We start from the raw sequence: 15,529 nt of genomic DNA on the forward strand, positions 1-15,529 counted from the left end.
GGATAGAGCTGAGGGACTGGCTGGCTGAGGGTGTTGGTCCCTTGGCAGAGCTCTCTGTGAACCAAAGTAGTGGTAAGTAGTGCATGGCAGCAGAGTCAAAAGCAGGAGAGGGAGCACTCACAATTGTGTTGAGAGAGGGATGATATGGTGCAGGATCCTCAGGTGGGTGTTCGCCATCGACCTCACCATCGCCACAGGCAGGACCCACGTCCTCATGAGTCATCACAATGGCAAGCTCCTCAAAGTGAGCAAGGTGCCTAATGTGGGCCACTCCATCCCCAGCCTGGGACCTCTCCCTGCTGATATGAGCAGGCTTCTCCAGCATGAAAACAGATGAAGAGTGTGTGAGCAGGATACATGGCACTGCGTGGAATGTTTGTGTGGTGAGCGGCGCCATGGACGGGATGAGAACGCAAGCTCGAGAGGGTATGAGCCTGATGGAATTGTGAGGGTGTGTGTGAGAGTTAGTGGTGTTGTCCCTTGAGGTGTGAGATGCCTGTGGATGTGTGAAGGGTTTGTGGCGTGTGGGTTGAGAGTGATGAGAAGAGTGAGTTAACCTGGCAGAATGGGTGAGATCATTCATCCTGTAGCGGCACTGGGTGGCTGTCCTCTTTTGCAGGGCATTGGCACTGACCACCGCCTTCCAAGCCTAGTTGGTCATGCCGCTGCCCATCCTGCAGCCAGAGCGGGGGTAAAGGACATTCTGGCCGGCCTCCATGACACCCAAAGGTGTTCCAGTGACTCTTCACTGAACCTGGGGGCTGCAGTCTTTTTATCTTTTGTGGACACCTTCCCTGCAGCAGTTGTGGGTTGGAAGCACTGAGATGTGTGCTTGCGGCTGGACTTTAAATGTGATGAAGCGGCAAGGTGATGGCGGGCGGGCTCCAATTCACCCACCCTCCCTCCATGGAAATGGCGTGTTTCCTGGGAATGCATAGATAATATGGCAGGTTTAGGATGATATGGCGTGAAAGCCTGTCATCACAATCGGAGGGTAAAACGTCAATTTACCCGCCCACTATCACACTTAGTGTAAATCTGGGACGATTCCGCCCTTAGTCTTACAAAATATTCCCCCAAAGACTCTCTACTTGGTCAAACCTACAATTAACTCCTTCCAGGCAACACTCCCTGTTAGATGTTAACTATAAAAAAAATCCAGTTATATTACACGAGGCAAACTGTGGCTTCAATAAAGGCATACCACATGAACTCTACCCTCTCCACTCTGGTGGAATCCACTTCAGAATAAACTGCTTTGTTGCAGCTTGACTGGATAGCTGGTATAAACGGCATCCTCTCAGCCCAGAACTAACAGCTCCCACCTCAGCTCCACAGGAACTCTAAACAACCTTTTTTCTCCTTTCATCTCCAGTTCCATTGTTCTTTTTTTCAATCTGGGTGTCACTGGCTTGGCCAGCATTTATTGCACATCCCCAATTGCCCTTGTTCAGAGGGCAGTTAAGAGTCAACCACGTTGCTATGGGTCTGGAGTCACATGTAGGCCAGACCAGGTAAAGACAGCAGGTTTCCCAAATGGGCATTAGTGCACCAGATGGGTTTTTAATGGCAATCAGCAATGGTTTCATAGTCACCTTTAGACTAAATTACAGATTTTTATTGGATTCAAATTCCACCATCTGCCATGGTGGGATTCAAACCCAGATCCCCAGAGCATTACCCCTGGGTTTCTGGAATACCAGCCAGCCTAGTGACAATACCACTACACCACCACGTCCCACACCTCTTTGAAACTCAAATCCTTCCAAATATAAAATCTTTTATGTCTCTGTCTTGTCTTTGCTTTCGGATCAATTAAGTACAATGTCCCCACCACTAAATACCTATGGAACTGCAAGATGCAGACATTTTTCTTGTTACCTCTCGACTCCCCTTTAATATTCAAACAAACCCTCAGCTTATCTATAAATACAAATGTTAGATCTAACCTATTTAATTTGTACCTTAAACTTAACACCTCTATCCTTTTACAAAAACAAAAAAAATGCTTGAAAAACTCAGCAGGTCTGACAGCACCTGTGGAGAGAAAAACAGAGTTAACGTTTCGAATCCATATGACTCTTCTTCAGAGCTAAAGGGAAGCAGAAATGTGGTGAAATATATACTGTTTAAAGGGGCTGGAATAGATGAAGTTGGATAGAAGGCCAGTGATAGGTGGAGGCAAAGCAGAGATTGTGAAAGGTGTCATAAACAAAAGGTCAAAGGGGTGTTAATAGTGCTGGTACTGGCTGAAGGAGGTGCTAATGGTGACATTAAGAGTAGAAAGCAGAATGTGATAATGGCCGGACCAGGGTAAGCACTCTGGAAAGAACAACATGAACAAGTGACACATGGCCCTAGTGGAGGTGGGGTGGGGGGAGGGGACAGTGGTGGGAAAAAAAATATCGAAAATAGGCTAAAAGCTGGGGATAAAACAATGAATAATAATGGTAATAAATTGAAAAAATAATAACAAAAAAAAAAATGAAAAAAAATAAAAATAAAAAAATAAAAATGAATATTGAAAAACGGGGATAAAAATAGGATGAGGATGTAGGAGAGAGTTCATGGTCTGAATTTTTGAACTCAGTGTTAAGCCCAGAAGGCTGTAAAGTGCCTAATCGGAAGATGAGATGTTGTTCCTCCAGTTTGCGTTGGGCTTCACTGGAACATTGCAGCAGGCCAAGGACAGACATGTGGGCACGAGAGCAGGATGGTGTGTTGAAATGGCAAGTGACAAGAAGGTCCGGGTCATGCTTGTGGACAGGCTGAAGGTGTTTTGCAAATCGGTCACCCAGTCTGTGTTTAGTCTCTCCAATGTAGAGGAGACCGCATTGGGAGCAGTGAATGCAGTAGACCAGATTGAAGGAAGTGCAAGTGAAGTGCTGCTTCTTTTGAAAGAAGTGTTTGGGCCCTTGGACGGTGAGGAGGGGGAAGTAAAGGGGCAGGTGTTGCACCTTCTGTGATTGCATGGGAAGGTGCTGTGGGAGGGGGTTGAGGTGTTGGGGGGAATGATGGGGGAATGGGATTTACTGCAAGTTAAGACACTGACAGCAGAGTTTCGGATGATGTCATGTTTACAAAGGATAGAATGTGGGAGACCAGCCAGGATTGCGTTGGAATAACCGAGGGGTAATGAAGGCAATAATGAGGGTTTCAGCAGCAGATGAGCTAAGACAGGGATGAGGTCAGGCGATGTTACAGAGGTGGATAAAAACGGGATCGAGTCGGTAGCTAGGGAGCAGAGTTTGGAACAGCATCGGAAAACAATAGTTTCAGTATTCCAAAGATTAATTGGAGGAAATGAGGTAACCAACTTGAGAAAATAAGATTTGGTATTAACTACCTGATTGAGTTCTTCAATGTAGTAACAGAAGGTTTTTGAAGGTGGTGCAATTAATGCATATATGGACTTTGAAAAGGCCTTCGATAAAGAACTGCATAACAAAATTATACAGAAAATCAAAGCACATGAGATTAAAGTACGGTGGTAACTTGGGTACATAATTGGCTAAGAGTTAGGAGGCAGAGAGTAGTGGGGAAGAGATGCTCTTCTGACTGGAGAGAAGCACACACAATGGATCAGTATTAGGAGCATTGTTTTTCTTGTTCCGTATGAATGACCTGGTCTTGAGTATGGAGAGTGCAGTTTAGAAGTTTGCAGATGATACAAAACCTGGCAATGGAGCTAATAGCTCAATCAATGACCTTCCTTCCATCTTAAGGTCAGATGTGGGGATGTACGCTGATGATTGCACAACGTTCAGCACCATTTGCAACTCCTCAGGTACTGAAGCAGTCCTTGTCTAAATGCAGCAAGACCTGGACAATAAACAGGCTTGGGCTGACAAGTGGCAAGTAACATTTGTGCCACACAAGTGTCAGGCAATGACCATCTCCAACAAGAGAGAATCCAACTGTCGCCCCTTGATGTTCAATGGCATTGCCATCACTGAATCCCCCACTATCAACATCCTGGGGGGTTACCATTCACCAGAAACTGAACTGAACTAGCCATTTAAATACTGTGGCTACAAGAGCAGGTCAGAGGCTAGGAATCGCGTGACGGGTAACCGACCTCCTGACTCCCCAAAACCTGTCCACCATCTACAAGGCACAAGTCAGGAATGCCTGGATGAGTGCAGCTCCCACAATACTCAAAAAGTTTGACACTGTGAGGACAAAGCAGCCCACTTGATTGGCACCACATCCGCAAACGTTCACTCCCTCCACCACTGACGCACAATAGCAGCAGTGTGTACCATCTACAAGATGCACTGCAGGAATTCACCAAGGCTCCGTCGACAACACCTTCCAAACCAACGACCACTACCATCTAGAAGGACAAGGGCAGCAGATAGATGGGAACACCACCACCTGGATGTTCCCCTCCAAGTCACTCACCATCCTGACTTGGAACTATATCGCCATTCCTTCACTACCGCTGGGTCAAAATCCTGGAACTCTCTTCCTTACAGCACCACAGGTGTACCTACACCACACGGACTGCAGCAGTTCAAGAAGGCAGCTCACCACCACCTTCTCAAGGGCAGTTACGGGTGGGCAATAAATACTGGCCCAGCCAGCGAAGCCCACATCCCATGAATGAATGAAAAAAAAAGCTAACAGAATAGTACCAGAGTTAAGGAGGACTTAGACAGACTGGTGAAATGGAAAAGCATATACCAGATACAATTTAATGTGGATAAGTGAAACGATATGCTTTGGGAGAAACAACATAGAGACATAGGGCGGAATATTGGACGGATGGCTTGCCCCCTGGAAGCAAAGTCGGCTTGGAGCCGACCCGCTCCATGCCAGCTAACTCTGCAGCTCTTACATGCTGTGGGCGGGATAAACAGGGCAAAGTTGAACTTCCGCCCTCACCAGGGAGGATGTCCCGCCACTCAGAGCTGCCAGCCAATCCGATTGGCCGGCAGCTCCATCAGTCCTGGCAGTAGCAGAAGGTGGCCCAATGGATCCCTGGAAACATGAAAGTCTGGGATCTTGGGCACAGAAGATTTGGGCAGGTTAAGGAGGGGGGTGGAAGTAGTAGGTTTAAGGCAGTAGGCATGTAGGAAGCAAGGTGGGGGAGGTTTCTACCTTAGGAGGGCTGCCTCTTCGATCTGCAAAGGGCAGCCCCCAAAGATAGAATCCCCTCCCCGCCTAATGAAGATTTTTTAAAAATCGGGCAGCCCACTCCTGCCCGACTTCCGATGCCAACCGTTTTATGGCATGGGCAGTGCATTATCAGGGTCAATTGGCTGATAACAAACTTAATTGACCCTTGATTATCTATTTAACTATGGCGGGCGGGCTGCTGATTTTGGCACCTGCCCATGCTCCATATTATGAGGGTGAGCTTGGAAGTGAGTGGGAAGGTGGTTGGGTGGTCACCTACTTTATTTTATGTGTCACCCCACTGAAAACAGCGGGAGCATGTAAAATTCAACCCATAGAATGACCTGTGTGGTATTATTTCAAGGGGTGTGCAAGAGCAAAGGGGCTTAGGGGTACATATTCAAAGGTCTTTGAAGATGACAGGGCAAATTCTTAAGGTGGTTAAGAAAGCTTGTAGGGGGGAATAGAATACAAAACCAAGAAAGTCATGTTAAATCATTGATTAGCCCTCAGCTGAAGTATTGTGTATATTTTTGGACAACACCCTTTAGCAGGGCATAACTGCGGGCTCTCCCATTGAGCCAGCTGAGTGCCTGTTCTGTCCGCCATTGTACATTGGATGGCATTCTTGGAGGTGTACTCTTAATTAGCTGTCTCTAGTAAGATCGCACAGGCATTCCGCACAACATCACCAGTGGAGTCAAGACCCACTTTGGTCCCAACTCAGAAAATAGTCAAGGGCAGTAAGATCCCACCTCAGCCTCTCCCTACTTGCTACATCAAAACCTGTCATAATTTTGAACACTTTTTATTTGGGCTTCCATTAGCCTTTTCTATTTCAAGGAGGACAATCACGGTCTCGCCAATCTCTCCCCGTAACTGTATCACCTCACATCATCCTAGTAAGCCTTCTCTGTACCTTCTCCAAAGCCTTCATCGTGAAAATTGGCATAAGATTAACAGTACTATGAAAACATATTCCAGATGACTGCATTCTATAGAAACAATTATTTTGTGGAAACATAAATATTAAATACAATAATTATAAACATTGACTTTAAACTGAATGAAAGTCTATTTTAATTATCAGAACAATACCAAGTCTAACTAGAATGAACAGTGTATATGTTAAAATTGCTCCAGATTAAGCAAGCGCTGAAGCATCCTGTCCCAGAAATTCAGGCAAGTTCTGACTGTGCAGTATACTTTCATTGCACCAGAAAGGCAAGATCTGAAGCTGGCTCTCCAGATATTGGCACCAGGGCTTGGTAACCTGTGAGTCTAGGGGTTGATGGAACTCAAGGTTGTGGGTCAGGACCTGGGTTGGTCACAGGAATTGAGGCCAGAATCAGTGGCTGTATGAGGGGTTCAGGAATCAGTAATGGGGGCAGAGAGCCGTGGAGTCAAGAGGTGCACTCCTGTTCCTTGCTCCACATTCAGGGTAACTTACAAACCTTGATTGTTGGCGGCAACATCTAGAGCTTGTTTCACTGAATGCAGGTCACAGAGGAGCTGGCTGCCTCAGGGCAAACCTGCCTGGGAGTGGGGTCCTCAAGTAGGTATCAGGGCCCTTATTTGCTTGTACAACAGGTCAAACCTGCTTCAGACATCGGTATACGATGTCTCTTGTGATTTTCCTTACCCAAAAGGTGAACTAAGCACTTGCAGCCACAATTGTAAGAATGCTTCTTGGTTGTCAGATTGGGGTCTTAGTAATCCAATTAGCCCTTAAAAAAATAGATAGCTCACACATCAATTTCTAGACCTGTGCCATCTGTTAACACTGATTGAAGTTTCTTTTGATTGAATTTTTCAAGCTAAGAGATTAGTAGATAGAATGTTAGACAATATTTAATCTCAAAATTAGAGAAATGTAGAGTACAGCAGACTTGATCAGTATTTTTTTTCTGTTCTTTAGATTATTACAAAAGTGAAGGAGTCTTTGCAGCCTGGGACAAAATTGGCTGTGTTTGATCACATTCCCAGCAATGCATCATTTATCAATCCATTGCCAGAAATCATTGACATCTGTCACAAAAGGTAATGTATAAGAAAATCCAACTGTATCATGCAGTAATTTTGTAATTCATTTTCGGGGACGTATAGGGTTGCCAAGTGTGGTTTTGCGTATCCCTGGAGATTGCAACACATGACATTCTGCCTTGAACCATCCCACCCACACATTCCCTCCATTGGTCCGTGCTCCAGGTACACAGCCTTCCCATGCCATTTAGAAAATGAACAGAATCTTCTTTTATTCACTTGGATTAATCTTGGCTGCCAAGCCAAACTGCCATTTATTGCCCATCTCCAATATTTTTTCAACTGATAAATTAAAATGTTCAGAGAAACTAAAAAGCATATGTTTTTAATGCCTCTGTGATTTTCCGTTGGATTGCTTGTAGCGGTGTCCTGGATATTAATCTTTAATTCCTGGAGACTCCAGGATACCCCTAGAGGGTTGGCAACCCTGTGGAGGAAAAATTATGGAATAAAATTATGTATGTTTGAAAACATTTATTGCATTCTTTATTCTTCCCAGAGACAATTTGCCTCAAGGTGAATAAAACAGTGTTTTGTAGCTTTCGGAGATTGAGATGTTAATTTAAAAACCAACCAATGTGAACATTGCCCTATTCTTTTGCTTTATGCGCTAGTGCCAACGTGGTTTCATTGATGACACTTTTACAAAATTAACTGATATCAAAGGAAGAATTTTCATTTTTCACTTGAATAATGATGCCAGATTATACTGTGTGTTTATAAATGAGCTAAAACTAAATCATAGCCACCAGTGGCTAAAAAGTTGGTTTCCCTGAACTTTGTTTTTGGTTTTCATTTTAAAAGTATCTTGAGATCTTTAATGTAACAAAAGGTAAAGGTTAAAGTTATAAATATAAGTTGTTGTTGTTTTCTTCTGCTGAATAATATATTGAAACTGAAATTTGGTTACTAAGTTGTTAATTTTAACTTTTTTATATATCGCTACTTTTCCTACCCCACTATTTTTACCTTTTGTCAAGGTTCTCACCTTCACATATCCTCTACATTAGGAATAGATAAAACAGATTGTTCCTTGACAGGCATTACTGTTTGGTCAGCCAAACACTGAACTGAAACCAAGTTGATGAGAAATGTTACTATTCAATAGACCGTTAGCTGAAAAGGAAGATGTGCAGGGTTACAGGGAGAAGGCGAGAAAATGGCACTAGGTGAATTGCTCATTTGGAGAGCCGGTGCAGACATGATGCGCTGAATGGCCTCCTTCTGCACTATAACAAATCTGTGATTTTGTGATCTCCCCTACTTTTAACACAGAGTGTTCACCTCTCATTTTTCTAAATTCCAGTGAGTATAGGCCTGATTTATTTATCCTTACATCATAGGGCAACATTCTCAGCCCCAAGAACCATAATTCTGATGTGTGAGTGTGCAATACTACTGTGTCATTCTTCTACACTTTCCTTATTAAAATAATATTTCTAAGCAACTTTGATGTGGATTTATCTGTGACTTGGACAGCATTTTTTAAATAGTGAAATCTGTTATATATCTGATAGGGGTACGAAAGTACTTATCGATGGAGCCCACGCACTTGGTGTAATGGATCTGAAGCTCAGGCAAGTAAACCCACACTGCTAATTTTAGCTGCCAGTTATTAGAAAGCTGTTATGTTTCAAGGTGATTTAATCATGTTGATTTCTTGACCTCAAACCAGCTCAGTTTGACAGCTGTTTGAACTCATGGCCTCTGGGTTGTCAGTCTTGGAGCAAAATTGCTACACTACTTTATCCTTAGTAAAATTACATTGCTGCTGAATGAAGTATGTTTAATTACAATAATTCTGTATCTCAGCTCTCTAGGTGCTGATTACTATACATCCAATTGCCATAAATGGTTCTGTAGTCCAAAAGGTTGTGCTTTCTTGTATGTAAAGCAAGAGCTCCAAAACTGCTTGCAGCCACTTGTGATTTCACATGGATTCGGCTTTGGCTTCAGTTCCGAGTACATCTGGACAGGTAAAGCAGACATTCAACAACATATTTACTGTGAACAGATATTTCCAATAAGATGCTTTTGCAAATGTTGTTTGCAAATAAATATAAACAGTCCCTCAACCAACTAGCTCATGAACTTATTACATTCGTAAAGGCGGATCATATGACATGCTGAATCATACAACCGCAGAAAATGCTGTATTTGAGTCTTTGTTGGTGCTAAATTAGCCAATCTCAGATGACTGAGACATTGTTACTGTTGGCCTCAGCAACTCCAAGCTAAGTACACACAAAAAAAAGTTCAGTGTACGTCAAAAGTTGGAGAAGGATAGGTTTGGTCTTGACTATCACGCTTTTTCTCTCCCATCCATTGCCATGGTCATGTAGGATGTCACCAGATGGCCGGCAGTGACTATGCCTCAGTAAGCCATTTGTTTCAGAATAGGCTGATTTTCACACTTCAAAGTGTAACAAGTATAAAAAAGAGAAAATATTAGAGGCATTTTGCTAGCCCCTTCTGAGCAGGAGCTAAAAATTCAAACGCACCTTCCAATCGCCTTCTGCTGTCCTGTATAAATAACAATTATTTTCCTTAAAACAATAGGAAAAATGAACCATATTTATATCTTAGCAGCAGATAATACATGGTACATTATGTTATATAATGGTTCAGCATTTAAAAAGCAATGCATTATCCATGCTGAGAAGTGCCATTACAGTTGAATATAAACTACATTTGACCCATTTCTTTTGTCTATTCTCTGTTATTTCTTCATAATATTCTTCACAGAATTTTACAAGTTGGCCAAATATGGCCTTACCTTTTATTATTCCATGCTGATTCATGCCATTCAACCCCTCGGTCCCTTTTGCCTTTTCGTTGGGTCATGGCTGATCTTGGTAATTTTAACCAATGTCCATGGAGTAAATTTTCAATGCTGCCCAGGCTTAAAACTGTTGTTCTAGATCATCCACCTAGTATAGAAATGGCCAGATTTTTATTTCCATTCATTTCAATAGACTGTATCTGACTCTAAATTCATACCCAATGCTTAAATAATGAGCTGGATTTTGCCATGGAGCCGGAGGTAGGAGTGCTGGTAATTCCACATTCAGTATGCCTGTTGCCTGATATGTTGCTGTCTCTCTGCTTTTTTTCCAGAGGCAGCATCTCAGAGAGGAGGGCTACCTGCTGGGCTCATTATTAATTGAGGGAGGCAGTGATGTAGTGGTAATGTCACTGGACATTCAGAAGCCCAGAATAATGCACTGGGGGCATGGGTTCAAATCCCACCATAGCAGCTGATGGAATTTGAATTTAATTAGTAAATCTGGAATAAATGAAACTATCAATTGTTGTAAAAACCTATCTGGTTCACTAAGTTCTTTTAGAGATGGAGACCTGGCCTACATTTGACTCCAGACCCACAGCAATGTGGTGGCCCTCTGAAATGACCTAGCAAGCCAGTTCAAGGGTAATTAGGGATGGGCAACAAATGCTGGCCTTGCCAGTGATGCCCACTGTAAAAGAATTTTTAAAAATCCAACTGAGTGGTCCACTTCCTGTTATCTGCAGTTTCTCCAATGGTGTATGGGTGCTGCGTGGAAGCCAAAGCTGACTCTTGCCTGGAGGTGGTCTCTGGGAACCACTGAGACCTCCTTTAATAACCACCTCCCCCCCACCCCCCCCCCCCCCCCCTCTCCACTCCCAAAGCAGTGGGAATACCCCTCCACAGCCTGGCAGCTGTGGCCTCAGTTATTTCAAAAGTTTTAGAAGCCTTCAGAAAGCAGCTCCATTTTGAGATATCCTTGCAATTCCCTACAGGCTGTGCCTTTCCCTCCTGTTGGACTGGCAATTGCCACAGCCTCATGCCCTCCAATTGTCCCTCTTGGCTGTGCAGCCCACCCACCATTCCTAATTGGACAGGTGCCAGGAGGCAGTCTTTTAAGTGGCTGCCTCCAAGTAGATTGCACAAGCTGTTGGACTCTGACTGCCTCAGGCTTGGGACTCGTATTTGGTCAACACACACCAGAAAATTCAGTCCAATGTGTTTGTACATTTAGGATATTGGACTTATTAAGAGGGATCAGTTCTAACAAACAGTTCATGAGTGATCCACAATTTGCAGTCAGGTCACGAGTAGGATAAATTCCATGTCCCACACTCTGAAAACAGTTTCTCCTTCCACCACTTGGAACAATGTAATAGTTTAACATCTCCTTAAAAATGTAATTTAGCATTTTCAGCATTTGACCTTTTCTTTTTGGCAGGCAGCATATCTTGGCTTTGTGCTCACTAAAACTGTTTTGTTGAGGATTTTGTGAACTCATGAGTATGTAGAACACATTAGTGTGTCTGGTGTGCCAGCCCCATCAACTTGTAAATCAAGAGACTTGCCACAAAAATCATAAGTTCCTTTTTGTCCAGACATAAACCAGTTGGCAGTTGGTTTCCAAACCTCATCAATGGCTTACTTAATCTCTAATAGGTCAGAGTTCTATAACATCTATACTACAGCACCTGAAATGCTTTCCAAATAACTTTTAAAAAGTCTCACTTGTTATCACCACATTGCCATGTACCTCAATTTAAGGTTATCATGACTGATTCAGATAACACCTGCTGAACTTCCAGTGGCTTTTGGAAAGATTCCAGATCACAGCAGTCCATTCTATCCACTTTTCTTATGAGTGTAACAGATAAAACTTGGCTCCACAATCTAGACCAGAAAATGATTTGATCTCTCCATGTTAAAGAGAAAACATGCTCCAGAGTAGCCTGATCATAAAAGACAATCAGAAGGTTAACACTTTCCAAAAAGCTGCATACCATTTTTTGTTTGTGCTCCCATTTTGTTACAATCCAGCACTTTCTCCACCACTCCTTCCAGTTTTGTTACCACACCTGGAAATCAAGCAGTTCAGAATCTACTTGATACTGATTCCACTTACTGACAATTGTTAGCTTTTTATCATCAGATTTCATTACAGGTGGAAATCACGTGAGTGGGCTAATTGTGTTCTCATCAAAAGGGTGGCAGTGGTGTAGGGGTATTGTCACTAGCCTGATAATCTAAAGACCCAGGGTAATGGTCTGGGGACCAGGGCTTGAATCCCAATAAAGACAATAAAAATTCGGAATGATGATTATGAAACCATTGTTTTTTTATCATAAAAACCCACCTGGGAAAGGAAACCTGCTGTTCTTACTTGGTCTGGCCTACATGTGACTCCAGATCTGAAGTAATGACTCTGAAATGGCCTAGCAAGCCACTCAGTTGTATCAAACCTCTACTAAGTTAGTAAAAAGGAATGAAACCTGAGGGCTGGAAATGACAACAGCTGATGCTCAGACCTGTTGACCTTGCAAAGTCCTCCTTATTAACATCTGGGGGCTTGTGCCAAAATTGGAGAGTTGTCTCACAGACTAGTTAAGCAACAGCCTGACATAGTCATACTCACGGAATCATATCTTACATATCTTGCCCCAGACATCAGCATCGCTGATCCTGTCCTGACCCGGCAGCACAGTGTACAGTCGGGAGGGAGTTGTCCTGGGAGTTCTCAACCTCAACTCCATCCCCCATAAAGTCTCATCAGGTCAAATATGGGCAAGGAAATCTCCTGCTGATTACCACATACCATGCCCCCTCAGCTGATGAATCAGTGCTCCTCCATGTTGAACACCACTTGAAGGAAGCACTGAGGGTGGCAGGGGGCAGAATGTACTCTGGGTGGGGGAATTTCAATGTCTATCATCAAGAGTCACCACCACAGACTGAACTGGCTGAGTCCTAAAGGACATAGCTACTAGACTGGGTTTGCGGCAGGTGGTGAAGGAACAGACAAAATTGTCACCAACCTGCCTGCCGCAGGTGCATCTGTCCATGACAGTATGAGTAGGGGTGACCACCGCACAGTCCTTGTGGAGATGAAGTCCTGTCTTCACATTGAGGAGACCCTCCATTGTTAATTGTGGCACAACACAACCTCATAGCCCAGCATATTTCCCACTCTACCATTACCATTGCCTTCTCAAGAGGCAGTTATGGATGGGCAATAAATGCTGGCCTAGTCAGTGAAGCCCTCATCCTGTAAATGAATAACAAAAAAAATCATGCAGTAGGTTTCTAGACAAATATAGCTGTCCCAGGACCTCAACAATTTTGTCTATTGCTGGTAATTTCTTTAGCAGTTTCTGGATAGCTGTAGTGTAAAATCTTGTGATTCCAGCATGGAACTTCTAAATTTCCATTATGAGCAGTATCCACTTTAGCCTTAAAGCCAGCAACTGACTTCTTGACATTTTTCTGATTTGTCTTGGAGATCCACCATGGTTATATAACTGAAACCACTTTACCTCCAACTACAAATCCATGAAGCACTGTTCTTTTTTTCGCAGTTTAATGCTTTCTTCCAGAGAAAGAAAACACCACCACCTTCTCAAGGGCAATTAGGGATGGGCAATAAATGTTTGCCTAGCCACATCCTGCGAATGAATATTAAAAAAAAGTAGGCAATTCTTGACTTGGAAAAAATACATTATAGGCTATTAGATCACCCAGCATATACAGACATACAAACATATGAATTAGGAGTAGGAGCAGGCCATTTGGCCCCTCGAGCCTACTCCGCCAATCTATAAGATCATGGCTGATCTGATTGCGGCCTCAACTCCACATTCCGCCTACCCCCAACAACCTTTGACTCCCTTGTTAGTCAAGAATCTATCTACCTCTGCCTTAAAATAATTCAATGACCCTGCCTCCACCATTCTCTGGGGAAGAGAGAGTTCCAAAGATTCACGACCCTCAGAGAAAAAAATTCTTCTCAGCTCTGTCTTAATGGGATCCCCTTACTTTAAGCTGTATCCCCTAGTTCTAGTCCCTCCCACAAGAGGAAACATCCACCCTGTCAAGTCCCTTCAGGATCTTATATGTTTCAATCAGATCACCTCTCAATCTTCTAAACTCCAATGGATATAGGCCGAGCCTGTGCAAACTTTCCTTGTAAGGTAACCCTCACCTATCCCAATATCAGTTGAGTGGACCTTCTCTGAACTGCTTCTAACACATTTATATCCTTTTTTAAATAAGGAGACCAAAACTAGCCACATCCCATACAATGTACTCCAGATGTGGTCTCCCCAATACCCTATACAACTGTAGCAAAACACCCCTGCTTTTATATTCCATTTTCTTTGCAATAAGCGACAACGTTCCATTTGCCTTCCGACTAACTTGCTGTACCCGCTTTCTAACTGTTCCTGATTCATGTACCAGGACACCCAGATCCCTCTGTATCTCAAGAGTTCTGCAATCTCTCTCCATTTAGATAATATTATGCTTTTCTATTCTTCCTGCCAAAGTGGACAAGTTTATTTTTTCCCACATTATACTCCATCTGCCAAATTTTTGTCCACTTACTTAACCTACCTATGTCCATTTACAGACTCCTTATGTCTTCTTCACAACTTACTTTCTTACCTAAGATAAAAGCAAAATATTGCACTCTGGTGTGCTTTAAGTATGGCATCCGGAGTGAGGAAGTGCTGAGGTGATGGTAGAAAAGCATATTGAGTTTTGAATGTTCTATTGCGAGATCAAAGGTGAGTCTACATTTTCCTCACAGACTGATGTGTTTACAGCTTATATATGTTATGAACATACAAACATATAAAATAGGAGCAGAAGTAGGCCTTTTGGCCCTTCAAGCCTGCTCTGCTATTCAATAAGATCATGTCTGATCTGTTTGTATTTCGAATTCCACATTCCCATCTACCTCCAATGACCTTTGATTCCCTTGCCTAACAAGAATCTATCTACCTCCGCCTTAAAAATATTCAATGACCCCACCTCCACCACCTTCGAAGGCAGAGAATTCCAAAGTCACACAATCCTTTGAGAGAAAAAATTTCTCATCTCTGTCCTAAAAGGGCAACGCCTAATTTTAAAACAGTGCCCCTTCTTCTGGATTCACCCACAAAAGGAAACATCCTTTCCACGTCCACCTTGTCAAGATCGTTCAGGATCTTATATACTTCAATCAAGTCACCCCTCACTCTTCTAAACTTCAGTGGAAACAAGCCCAGTCTGTCTAACCTGTCCTCAGAAGACAACCCGTTTATTCCAGGTTTCAATCTAGTAAATCTCCTCTGAACCGCCTCCAACGCATTTACATGTTCCCTTCGCATTTTACCCAATAGGGCCTGACTGGCAATTATTTAATTCATAAATGACGATTTTTACTATGGGCAGAATCATCCCAGATTTGCAATAAGTGCAGTAGTGGGTGGGAGAAAGGACATTTTACCCACTGACCGCAATGGCAGATTTTCGCGCCGTATCGTCCCAATCCTGCCTCATTAATCATGCATATTCAGGAAACACACCATTTCCCTGACGGGCAGC

At 43.2% G+C, this 15,529-nt stretch overlaps 1 protein-coding gene across 2 annotated transcripts in view; it reads left to right on the forward strand.

Annotated features, from left to right (window-relative positions):
• LOC144680977 (uncharacterized) overlaps positions 1–15,529 on the forward strand; it is a 157,534-nt gene that overhangs the window by 92,976 nt on the left and 49,029 nt on the right. For both annotated transcript variants that reach the window (XM_078542601.1, XM_078542600.1), the window contains 3 exons: positions 7,040–7,161; positions 8,682–8,741; positions 8,977–9,140. In XM_078542601.1, coding sequence (XP_078398727.1) covers positions 7,040–7,161; positions 8,682–8,741; positions 8,977–9,140 — 346 coding nt within the window. The remainder of the gene's footprint in view (positions 1–7,039; positions 7,162–8,681; positions 8,742–8,976; positions 9,141–15,529) is intronic.

Source organism: Cetorhinus maximus, chromosome 5 (genome assembly GCF_964194155.1).
Source record: "Cetorhinus maximus chromosome 5, sCetMax3.hap1.1, whole genome shotgun sequence".
NCBI lineage: Eukaryota > Metazoa > Chordata > Chondrichthyes > Lamniformes > Cetorhinidae > Cetorhinus > Cetorhinus maximus.